The sequence below is a fragment of the Ambystoma mexicanum genome, chromosome 11 (assembly GCF_040938575.1).
Source record: "Ambystoma mexicanum isolate Mex_15411 chromosome 11, UKY_AmexF1_1, whole genome shotgun sequence".
In the NCBI taxonomy this organism is placed as follows: domain Eukaryota; kingdom Metazoa; phylum Chordata; class Amphibia; order Caudata; family Ambystomatidae; genus Ambystoma; species Ambystoma mexicanum.
The window spans coordinates 1320751340-1320764403 of NC_090934.1; the positions used below are offsets into that span (position 1 = coordinate 1320751340).

Consider the following 13064-nt stretch of genomic DNA (forward strand, 5'->3'; position numbering starts at 1 on the left):
AGGAAGTCCAGAAGGGGCAAGTTGTATGGGTCATGACACTAAGCCACCTGGACACCATTCTCGGAGCTGGTTGTATTTTCCTCAGTGCTGCAAGAAACAGAATAGCCAGGGAGAAGGACACCAGTTTGTCTGCTTGAAGCTTTGTGAACAGTCCCTGTACAGGGCAGAAGTCCCCACGACTGAGGCTCAGGAACTGCAAGATCTGCAGGAACTGCTAGGAACAGAAGTCTTCAGCTGCATCTTTTTTTTTTGTTTAAAGATAAGGTACTGTGAAAACCCGACCGAGAGAACTTTCCTCACCGCGAAAGTTTGTGAAACTTTGGCAACTTGCAGGCCTAGTCCGCTTGTGACCCGAAATATAACTTTCTCCTGAGAACCGTGGCAAAGACTTTTCCGTAGATCTACCAGAAACATTTTCACCTATACAAGACACTAGCCCATTGACCTTGGCCTACCTATTGCATTGGACCAACTCCTCTGGTGAACTCAAACTATTTGCACTGTTTTAAAGTAACTCTACTATTTGTTTTATTAACTTATGCCTTTTTGCTCCTACTTCAAATGCTCTGAATGTCATTTTTCTCCTACTTCAAAGTAGTGTAAATGTTTCAGAACCTGATAGTGTGAAGTATTGTAGGATATTTTTGTGTGATATTGATTGCCTCCTTTTAGTGAATGTTTTCTAAACGACTGTGTAATAAATAAGTGTTTTACCAAGAAACCTTGAGTGTAAGTGTCTATTTGAATACTTGTAATTGTAGACCTCTGTGTAACCTCATTACAAGGTCACATTCCCTTTTGAGATAAGCCTTGCTTCTCAGCTCACTACCAAAAACTGTGTGGTACAGATTTATACCAAAGGTTGGTTTTACTTACACATGTAGTCCTAGTTGTGTGTAGTGGTCCCAGAGAGTACTGCATACAAACTTTGCCTAACAGTGCTCTGTCACGTCATTTCTGTCCCCGCTATTAGTTATTCTGAACAAGGTCTATGCTTTGGTCCATGTACCTTAAGCACTGCTGTGTTTTTATGTTCTGTTTATGATGCTATGACAAAGTACTTACCCACCAGGATTTACTGTAGCCTGTTTGTATTTATAATAAACTGTTATTTTTTTATGATACTTCTGGGTGTTGGTGTTTCTTTTGAACCATTGTTATGCTACAGGTTCTTTGTACCTTCCTACAGCACTTTCCACCCTCCTAAAATGAGCCTGGCTGTTCGGTCTACGCTACCAAATACTCCGATTTTACAGCCTTATACAAAGAGTGGAGGATTGTTTGATCTGTTGTATGGTTTTGTGAAGCCCTTAGTTGGACTTCAGAAAAACTGTCCTAACACTTTCTTCTAAGGAGGTTGCTTTCTCCTTGGCAACTCCCTTCTGCAAAGGATACTGTGAAAGCAGGCTCCTTTGCCTCAGTCTACTACTGCTTCAACTACATTCAACATAGTGTTCTGGCAAAATTGTAGACAACCACAGTTCCCCTGCTTCTGCTGCAACTTGATACTTTGAAAATGTAGAAGGCAACTTAGACAAGACTTTGACCTCTGCAGGTAGGCAAGGCACTCTTCCTTCCTATGCCATAAGAAAGGGCACCCTCTTTGGCTCTTCTCTCTTACTGTCTTAAAGGTACCACAAAAATCTGTCTTGGCTTCTAGACTGCTTCCCCCTCTCATCTTCAACAGTCCTAGCTTCACAGATTGTTCAGTTCTTTGAAAACAATCACCCTTCCACAACTTTATGTACACCTTTGCAGGCAGCTAATTTCCTCTACAGGAAGTCCCTACCCCATGTCCAGCCGTATGTTGGAAGCCTGAGATTGTGCCATGTTTGACGCCAGCAGTTTTGACTAGTCCACAACGAATATTCTATACGATATCCACTGAGAAAACCCTATCAGATGTATCGTGAAGAGATGATGATCTGATGGAGTAGCTCCCCGAAGGAATGGGAATGAGAGATGGCGACATCATACGAGCGTGACGCACTGAGAAGACTGGCTGAAGAAGAAAATGTATGGACCTTATAGAAACTGATGGCAAAGTTGAGAATCAAGTAAACTTTCACATGCGGAAAAGATTGCATGTGTGAAGAGCACTGCAGAAAATGCAAGCCGTTCAATAAATGTACCAATGCTGCAACGCAAGTAGATCAAGCAATCTTAGAAGCTGGCTATAGTAGTGAAATAGACTGGAGGCAGACCCGCTATTTTATAGAAACTGGACATTGGTGTCAAATATTTGGTAAGCTCAAACCCATGGCGAAGAGCCGAGAGCAAAGAATTAGCTAAAATCGTGGATGAGTCTGGAAGGGCTGTCTGGCCTGGTGTCAAAGCTGAAGCAGCCAAGACTGGTTATCTATTATTGAAGGCAGTAACCGCGAGATGCTGAATCATCCCTTGATAAGGTGCAAAGAAAGAACACCATGCATGCCAAGTTTTATTAATTTAAGGCAATTAAATGCTGAAAAATGGACCAAGTCGTGGTCTCCTGTTACGTGAGCCAGGGATGGAAATAAGTTTCCAGAAGCGTGCTCACACTATTCTATTCCCAGAGACAAGAATACTTTGCAAGTTCAAAGACCATCTTCATGGCAAGAGGCATGGGTGATGAGAGATAATGGGCTAATTAGGTGGGGAGGTAACATGATGTCCACCTCTTGGCACTTGGGGTTGAGCTTACCTGCTGCTAGTGAGCTGAATGTTCCAGAAGGGCACAAACGTGCCACCCAATTGTAGAGGGCCATATAACAGAGGGCCTTATATTTTGAAAGACAATGATGTATTCTGTACTTAATAAATGTTAAAGATGACTTGCACTAGGGGTGGGCATGAGTTATCCACCTGACAGAGACCCAATCACAACCCAACTCCTAGAAAGTATACTTGGATGTTCCCCTTGAACGAATCACAACCACTTGTAGGTTTCTCTTATTTGCCACATAGTATAACATCACGTATGACGATTTTTTTGTATAGAATCTGTTTTTTTATGAAATGCGTCGAGTTGAGCGGAGTAAGCTGATGTCGGTTGTAACGCCCTGTTTTAGACAATGATAAAACATAGTCTTTGCCATCTTCCTGAGTTGGTTTGATTATTTAGTGTAAGTTACTTTGCCTCCCATCCACTGCATGACACGCTACCCGACAAGGGCCATAAGTTCACCTTCTTGTTTCCACTAGTTACCCCAAAGCGGTATTGCCACTCTTCTAGCCTTTGATAACCTTGTCACTCTGGTATCGGAGGACTCTGGGTTTAGAACAGCTTCAACAACTTCGAAACATTGTTTTTTAGATCTTGATTGCGCTGGTTTCACCTTAGAAAGGATAGGTCTACTGTCTTGGGTAATGCTTGTTCTTGTGTCTTCAGCAACTTCTGCAACCGCTAAATAATTGTTTTGAATGTGAGTCCGGTTTAACTTTAGAAGCAAATGTATGTACACGCAATCTCTTTGTAATGAACTTCCACAAAGGCTTGCGTTCCCTTTTGTTCATGCAGCATTCTGCGTTAACGTCGATCAGGAAACTATTTCTTACGAGCAACCTTTTTTTGATGTTAGTCTTGTAACACTTCTTGAATTATTGATATGATATGGCATTTATAACGCGCTTATACACAAGTGTTTCAAGGCACGACTAGGCAAGGGAGGGGAAACAAAGGGAGCACGGACAACGATCCTAGTAGGCCAGGTTTCCTTCAGATCGTGCAAGTGGTGGGAAGGGGGCAGGGACAATGCAGTACATGGGAATAGATAATAACAGCAAGTAACGGGCAACATGTGGCAAGTGCATGGATAAGTGCAGATTTCAGGTGTTTAGGGCTGGTGGGGGACTAATGGGATACAGAAACAGTCCCCAAGTGCGGGGGTTGCCAGGTGAGCAGTGCAGGTGTGTGACGCTGGCGGGGGAGGGACCTGGGCCCGAGATCAGAGGGTGTCCAGGTAGCCAGTGCAGTTCTGGTTACAGCCAGGAGGTCGTCAGAGGAGAAAAAGCACAAGCAAAGAGAAAGGTTGTGAGGTGGTTCTGAAACCGGAGATCGTTCTCCTCAAGTTTGAGGGAGGCAGGGAGGCTGGCTGTTCCAGAGGGAGACACCAGCCGAAGAAAGCGATCTACCACCAACTCGTTGCTTGGAGAAATGACTGACACTGAGGGAGTTGGAGGCGGATGAGCGAATTGCTCGAGAAGGAAGATCTATAGGAAGAGAGATTTGAAGGTATTGAGGCCCCAGGCCCCAGAAGGCCTTGTGGACGATGCAGAGGGTTTTGAACCTAATCCTCATAGCCACTGGGAGCCAATGCAGAGATTTCAGTGCTGTAGAGATATGAGCCCTGGGCTTGAGGCCAAGGACAAGTCTTGCAGTCCTGTTCTGGATAAGTTGCAGAGGGCGGAGTGTAGAAGCAGGCAGATTTAGAAAGAGGCTGTTGCAATAGTCCAGCCTAGAGAGAACCAGAGCTCTGGAGACTGAGCTTCGGGGGGGAAGGAGAGGAAGAATACCTGAGGTGCAGCTGGTAGTGTGACTTCTTGGCGACATCAGAGATGTGAGGAGAGAAGGAGAGGGTGGAGTCAAAGATGACCCCAAGGTTTTTAGCCTTGCAGGTGGGAGCAGGAAGAGGGCCAAGAGAGGCCGGCCAGAGCTACAGGAAAGGAGGGAGCGGGTGCGCTGATGAGGAGTTGGTCTTACTAGCATTAAGGCAGAGGTTATTGGCGGCACACCACTCCTGGATAGCAGACAGTCAGAGATGAGGGAAGGAGAGGAGGAGGCCGAGGGTAGCCTGAAAATGAGCTGGGTGTCATCCGCATAGCACTGAAAGTTGGGGCAGAGAGCTCCAGGTATTGGTTGAACAGCCAGGGAGAGAAGTTGGACCACTCCAGGGGGGTGGGGAGGGGGGACACCACAGGTAGAGAAAAAGATAGCGGAGAGGAAGGACCAAGTTGGATCTGGGAGGGTCGGTCAGAGGAAAGAAGTCAGCCACGACAGAGCCTGAACAGTGATACCCAGGTTATCACAGATGGTTCAGCAGGATGGCATGGTTGACCGTGTCAAAGCCTGCAACATTCTACCTCTTAATGGGAGCGACACAGGACTGCTTCGGTAATGGTGTAAATGCAACAATGGGAAAAGAGGTTTTCTTTTCTACATGAGCATTTTAACTACTTGTGCTGAATAAACGGTTCTATGTGATTAATATTAATGGTCACACAAAAAGACAGATTATTTTCTATCGATTAGGTGTGGCCTTTATTATTACTTTGTCCCACCCCTCTGATCCCTCACTTCTGAAAACAAGTGGCTTTCACCCCCCCCCCTTGAAGGCACCTCATCGCTGCACCGTCCCCTATGCTACCCCAAACACATTTAAATATACCCTAACACACGCACACATACCCATACACCTTGTCCCCACCCTCTCCACACACTAACATACACACACACACACACACACACACACACACACTTACAGGTCTTCCCACTTCCGCCTTCCCGATTTTCTTCTCGGACATGTCTGCAGCCCCTACGCGCACTTGTGTGCGGCAGGGGTGTGACAGTTAGATTTAGAAAGACCGCTCTGTGCATTCACAGAACAGTCTTTCTAAATCATATATTTTCGATTTAAAAAAATAAATAACCTTTTCACTTAATACCAAATAAGCGTGTGATACAAGTATTATTTCAGCTGGTTACAGTTAACGGCAAGGAGTTTCTTGCGATTTGGAGTGCAGAGCTTCACTCACTGGCTCCAAGTCACAATGGTTGCATGCTGCTTAAACTTTCTGACTCTCTTCTGCTACATGAACTCTTTTTGACCCACTCCCTTCAGCAGCACGGGTGTCTCAGATCTGGCCTCGACAACAGATAATCTTCTTTTCTCCAGCTTCCCTCTGTTTGCTTCTGCACACGGGCCTCAGGTGGATGCACGACTTCAGCTCTGCATGCACAACAATTAGACACACTTGGAAAAGACTGCTAATCTCTTCCAATGCAGCCACAGGCAAACCGGATTTGTGAGCACAGGACCAACTCAGAACCTGCAGGTGAAATCTGCTCTTCTCTCGTTCCGGCGTCCTTTCTGTGGTCACACTTCCCAGTGAACAGACGGCCTCATGCTCTACTTCCTCTTCTGCTATTGCTGCTGACCTTCCAGCTTCTTTATACTTCTTTCCTGCTGCAGCCTTTTATGCCTCTCAGGAGGGACAATTGGCTTCAGGTGCAGGCCCTTAGCCTTTGGCAGGGTCGTGAAATTAACACTATTAGGTAAGATTTCAACTTTAGTGCTAAATCTACCTCACTTGTGTGAATCACAGAACTTTTTTGCTTTATTGGTGGATCATCTTTCCTTATTCCTCAGTGAGTGGAAACCTTTTTCCACACTGTCTTTTTTTACTCTTTTTACGGGTGTCATTTTTTAGACTCCCCATAGTGTCCTTTTAATTGTATTCCCTTTGACAACCTTTGGCATATGCTGACTATTGTTGCTCGGTTGCCCTTGGGGCTCCCCCATTTGACATTTTTTTTGCTAACCTTGTGAGAACTACAGTTCCCAAAGATGGAAAGGATAGTTTATCCTTTAAACTTTATTTAGGTGGGGCCAGCACACCCCCCTCTCCCCTTATGTTTCTCATTTTAATTGTAACCTTTGTTACAGGGACAAGCTTACCTTTAATGGCTGGTAGCAGTGAACCTTCTTACTAATTCAGTGCACCTTTACCGCAGGCAGTTTCCACAGCACAGGTAAAGGCACCCATGGGTGCTCATTTTACCAATTCACAGGTGAGTAAAATAACCTTGTATATACTTTTCAGAATGGCACACCACACATTCAAGGTAAGTAAGAACTTGTATAGGTGCTCACTCAGAGTTAGTTGCCAACCAACTCTTTCACAAGTAAGTACATTTAAACACTGGTTATACTTTTCCAGACCAAATCCTTTACTTATCCAGTTCTTCCCTATTCTATTGCATGAGCTCACTTGGAGGCAGAAGAAACCTTAGTGGTCTAAGAGCCAGCTGTAGGCAGGGTGTGTTCCTGTGGAAGGCTGTTAAACAAGTAGTTCACTTAGTTGGGGTCCAGGGACTTCAGAGAAGACACCCTAGGAGGATTCCAGCAGTGGGCCTGGGTGAGCTGGATGAGAGAACTCCCAATCACAAAAAAACACCCCAAAAGTTTTACAGAAATCAAAGGCTTAAGGTAAGCCCAGCAAAAATGGTACCTCATCATGGATGAAGGGTTTCAGCAAGAAGACTTCAGGATCTGCAGCCAGAAACCCAGTCATCAAATTCCTCTATCATGAAGACCGGACATAGGAAGGGCTTCTGCAGCAGAGATCAATGGGGAAGGATCCAGGCAAGAGTTTCTTTGCAGCAGTGGATTTGGCGCCCTTGTCAGGGGCCAGAAGACTTTTTGGACTTGATTTACATCTCTGGAGGTCCAGCCGGGTGCCCAGTTTCAGCAAGATTCAGAAAACCATGCACTTTGGGGTTTTGCAGCCCTGCAAGGTCGCGGCACAACGTGAGATGGCACTAAATGCAGGTCGTCTTGAGACTAGTGGATCTCATCAGGATCTGGGTCTGCATTGTCCTTTTTGATATCCCCAGGACGAATTGAAGGAAGGGTAACAGCAGGCTCCGGTTACACAGCAGGCTATCCCGTCCCTCGAAATAGATACGGCAGCCGTTGCTTCATCTTTCTCTTCGTTTTCAGATCTAGTGGTCAACTTGTCAGCAGCTTTCAGGTTCGGAGTTTTTATCCGGAACTACAGCACAACGTGTGCATTCTCTTGCTGCATTTTACAGCAAGGGGCGGTTTGGCTGTCCAATCAGGACAGCCAGCCCCCCACTGAGAGTTGTTTCCTTTCAGGCAAGGTGGAAGAAAATGGGCTGCAGAGCTTTGTACTCCTCCCTTCCTGCCTTTCCACACACTCTGGAGCCTGGGCAGGGAATCCACAGGATTCATGCCGAAGACCAAACAGTCACTGGGGGGGTTCCTGTCTAAAATGGCAGGGGAAGACCTCAAACAGCAGGCACACAAGAAATGGTGAAAAGGGAAGGAACCCACCATTTTAGAAAAGTGGCGGCCCTTCTCTGCATTACCAAAGCTGAATTAGCAGCCTACGACTAATAGACTAAAAGTCATTAAGGTAAACCCACTGCCACCAGCCATTCATGTAAAACTTGAAATTGTAGCAATGTTACCCGGTCAGAAAGGGGATACATTGTATTCCACCAGCACTCCACATAAGGTGGGTGGTGGGTGTGCTGGCTCACTATATAAAATGTAAAGGTGGTTAGAAATCCCTCTTTACTACTTGGGAACTGTAGTTCACCCAAGTGCACGAAGGAAATTAAAAGGGGAGCCCATAGTGGCAAAGCAACCTTAGCACAAAAGTTCGTCCATTTGAATCTTGCGGTCAGGGAGGGATGTTTCTGTGCCATGTCTGGGTCTAAAGCTGGATTGACGTAGGCCTAAAAGATTGTTGTCTTCTAGGTGCTTTTGAATTTGTAAAGATGCTGCTCTATCGATTTTCAGGAGGAACGGCACTGTGGTTATGGGGGTGTTAGGATCGAGGTTAGGTTTTTTTGAGGAGAGTCATGTAGGCACGTGAACGTCTGCTTCCTTCAGGCTCCCAGACCCGAGAGTTGTGACTCTCTCTCCAGGTGTAATCCTATTAAATGTCCCAGTGCTTGTTATACACAGACAACCACTACTGCACGTCTCGAGCTTTTCAGCATCAGTAATCTGTATCGCTCCAGTCCTGTTCCTCATCCCAGTACTCCCATATACGTGGGAATGATGGGCAGTTCTTGACATGTCATACAGATGTCATTGGTAAGTTTTGTGGGTGCTTAGTGAGAACTATCATAGTAAGCCATAAAGGCATGAGACATGGAGGGAATATGCCTTCTGGGGAAAGGGGATGTGTGCTCATCTGATGCTGTTAGCCTCTTGAGGGTCACCTCCCCCCATGTGGTCCTCCCTCATATAGCCACCCCCAGGGTCAGGATCAGGTAGCGTCTGCCGTTCCCTGGCCACATGCGGGGGAGGCTACCTTTGGGGGGAAAATAGTGATGACCGCTTCAGATTCATCACACCACCAAGGTTGGGCATGAAATGACAACAGTGGGTTGGCTATGCAGATGATTTAGTTCTGCTTGACTGCACGGCTAAAGGCCTTCAAACGCAACTTGATAGTCTTGGTAGTATATGGAAAAAAACCAATGGACTGATAATACTAGCAAAACGAAAGTTAGGATATTAAATTCCTGCATAAATGGCAATCGGAACATCTGCAAGTGGGTTTTGGAGCATAATTTCCTCAACGTAGTACCTGAGCAACAAATACTTGGGCATTAACATCGAGTGCAAGTTGTCTTGGCTCCTCAGCTAGAAAGTTACATGCTCACAGCATCATACGCCCTTACATTTTTACATTCATCCATCTTCAAAATCTCATTCATCCTTTGGCACCTACAGTTGCACATCTACCATCCTAATTGTTCATTCGTCTCCTTCTATTGAACCCCTTTGTGTACTGCCCGAGTTCCTCTGGACATGTACCCTGCATCCCCAGGTGTCATGTGTGTGAAATTAGAAAAGGCTTTCACCATACAGCAGCGAAACTGTGGCTTTGTCACTGCTTGTTAAATCTATGCAACAAAAACATGACTAATTCGCTGTAGACTGAGCTTTGTGTTGCAAAACTAATGACTACTGCATATGAAGAGACTGTCATAGAACAGGAAAATCTCCCATGCTTATTCGGTACTCTACATCTAGTGCTGAATGTGTGAATCTGTTATTCAGAAGCATCTAAGGAATCCCAGCATTTTTAAAATGTTTAAATGTTTGCAGAAGTGGAACCAGTAGGTATGTCGCACAGTTTCTCTACTTTGTGGTTTTCGATTAATCGACTGACACATTTTAATATAATTACCCCACTAGCAGGTCTCAGTGACTGTTGTAGGTCCATTATTGACTTTAGTAGCACAGCGTGTAAAAAAGAAAGACTACCTCCGTTTTAGTACTTAAACACGCGTTTTTTCCTACCGTGCAATGTTTTTGGAACACAACTATCTTGCAGCTTCATGGTACTGTGCAAAATGGGTGTACTGCGTTTAGGAAAACTTTACTACCAAACGCCATTAGTTATGCTGGGTTAAAAAAATGTTCGACCTGAAATGCGAGAGTAGAATAGTCAATTTCAGCTAACAAGCACACATGCCATAGCTCCAACCAGTAGCCATCCCTTGCAGTTCACCTCCAGTGATTTATAGTCATAAAGTCGAATGTCCTAATGTCTAAAAAATAAAGTCGAAAAAAAGTTGCATTTCTTATTTTGGTTGCTTTTTGTTGGAAATGGGGGGGTTCCCCCAACCCCCCTTTTTGTTATTTTGTTTGTTTTACCCCTTTCTTTACCCCCGGAACCCAAAAATAAAAATTCATTTTTGTAATTCGACATCATGACTGCACAGCCCTCCAGGTCTAAGCCAATGAGCAATGCTTTGTGGGTATACAGATTTCCACCTAGAGGCATACATTTTTCCTGCTTGTTCCATGTGAGAAGAGTGACTTTGTGTATTGGATCAGTGCCATTTTATACATGGCTTTATTAACCCAAGACCCTTTTCTGTCTTGCTGGTTCCGAACCGAGGTAAACTTCAGGGATAGTTGCTGGGTAGGGAAAGGGCACTGCTGAAAACATTTTTCAAGACGTCTACAATAATGGGAACAACATCAATGACACTTAAGAAATTAGATGGGTGTATTTTTATGTGGTTTGTCTTCCGAACACTTCAAGAATGTTTCTATAATGTATTGCTATCCATCTGTCTGTCATGAAGGCTTTATAGTTATCATGGAAATAGGTTTTCTTCTTATGAGTATTCCCTCCAGCAAGGGAGAGGGGCAGGTCTGTTACAAATTGATATGAAGGTGGTTGAGGTAAAAAATTAGTATATATTAAAGGAGTGGTCTGGGGCAGTAAGCCTGTAGATGTAAATATGTCTTGTACTACCATGTGGCCCGACCTGTAATCTTAATATCCACTGGGAATCTTTCTAGGAATGGAGAATATCTGTAATAAAACCTTAATGATGCCTAAAAGAAACTTCTACTTCTGATTTAGAAAAATCTCATCCTCCAGTGAAGTGTAACAAGATTTATAATAAAGAGCGAACCGGCTGTGGCACATTACAGAAGTGTCCGAACAGGGAGAAACGTATGTGAACAGTTTTTCCATTTGATTGCCAGCAATAATTGACTCTCCACTCTCCTGTTTCTAGGCTTTGGCGGATATGCTGAGAGTGAACCGAACCCTGAAGAGTCTTAATATAGAATCAAACTTCATCACTGGAGCTGGCATTTCGGCTATGGTGGAAGGACTAAAGGAGAATGAAACATTGTCCGAGATCAAGATTGATAACCAGGTAACATGGCCAGGTCCTTATGTGCTCTTTTATACTGGATGGCTCTCCCAGTACATAGCCTTGTTTGTGTTTTGATGCTAGAATACTGTGGCAAGGATCGTGTTTTAATTAATGCAAAATTGGCAGTCGCAGAACACCATCACTTTGTGACATTTTTTTCTAAGAGCAAAACTTCCAATATGACAAACTGCAGGGGCTTCCCATGTTGAAAGCCAATCTCTGCCAATTTCACGTAGAGCTTTCCATGGCTGTCTTTTGGCTATAGCTGCTGTTATTAGTGAAGCGAAAGGTTAATTTATAACACCATTGGGTATATTTATTGTAACAATAGGCATTATACACCAGACGTTCCTCACATATGATCTGTGCACGGAAATGTGTATAAAGCTCAATCTGAGCGCTGCACTTAAATGTAAGGGGAGCTTTATTTTTGTCAGTTTGATAAAGCAACTATTTAACTTTGACGTAATTTATTGCATTGCTAATTATTGATTGTTATCGTTCAATTGTTGACTTGATATGCTTTGTTATCGATTTAGGAGTTGAAAGTGCAACTGGCTGCAGAGGAGAGGTTGAGCTATTGTATGTGAAAGGCAGGCATTATGATCATGCAATAACATTGATTTTATGCCACATTACAGAGGCAACTTCTTGGCACTGCAGTTGAAACGGAGATTGCTCGCCTGCTTGAACAAAATCCAACAATTGTGAAATTTGGATATCACTTTACACATCAAGGTCCCCGTACAAGAGCAGCAAATGCCATCACTAAGAATAGTGATCTGGGTAGGTACGGCTCTGGAAAGCCAATTGGTCCAGTGTTCATTGTTAACCACCAGTGTGCTCTGATTCTCATGGCTGAAGAGCAGAGTGATCTGCCAGTAGCTCATCACTATTGCATTGATGGCTAATACAATGTTTATTACAAACGGCAGTTCGTGTGTATGCCTTAGATTGGCTGCTAGCTTGACTGATGTCTGTTTAATGTCTCTGCATACAAATATCTTTGTGCAACCATGGTCAAGCAAATTAATTAATGTTCCCCTTTGCCTGCGGAGAGGCTGTGCAGGCACACAAACTAGAGATCCTATGCAACACTTCAACAAAAAAGAGTTTTGCCCAAAGCAAATACAGAGGATTTTTCTAAAAAAGAAAGTTTATTGAATTTCACAATGAGAATGATTAAAAATTCTATAATTTGCAAATGAAAACCTTTGTAATTAAACTATGTATGCCAAAGATTATATCAGTTGACATAACCCCACTCGCACAACAAAACAAATACTCGCATACAAATCCAACATCCATAGATGCGCAAAATTAATTTTTTGTGCAAAGGGAAACAAAGCTAAACAAATAATTTATATCATTTTACATTGCAGCTGGTACCTAATACCATCTGACACTGCATCTTATGTAACCATGTGCCATTACTCTGTAGAATGTGGCGACCAAGTAGTTTAGCACCTACTGTTGCTGATTACACAACCATAGTAAACCAGTTCATTAAGTCTGTTCAAGCTCCACATGCGTACTTGAGCTTCAGCTCTCAGGGTTTGCACCCTTTCAATAAACCCAGATTCTTCAGGGCAGAAACATTTTGGCTGTGGAGTGAGCCATAACAAACGATCTATTAAAACAA

General features: G+C 44.0%; 1 protein-coding gene across 2 annotated transcripts in view; it reads left to right on the forward strand.

Moving 5' to 3' along the window:
- Nucleotides 1-13064, forward strand: part of LOC138504373 (tropomodulin-3-like) — a 419121-nt gene that overhangs the window by 336048 nt on the left and 70009 nt on the right. For both annotated transcript variants that reach the window (XM_069624833.1, XM_069624832.1), the window contains exons 8-9: nucleotides 11279-11422; nucleotides 12064-12208. In XM_069624833.1, the coding sequence (XP_069480934.1) occupies nucleotides 11279-11422; nucleotides 12064-12208 (289 nt within the window). The remainder of the gene's footprint in view (nucleotides 1-11278; nucleotides 11423-12063; nucleotides 12209-13064) is intronic.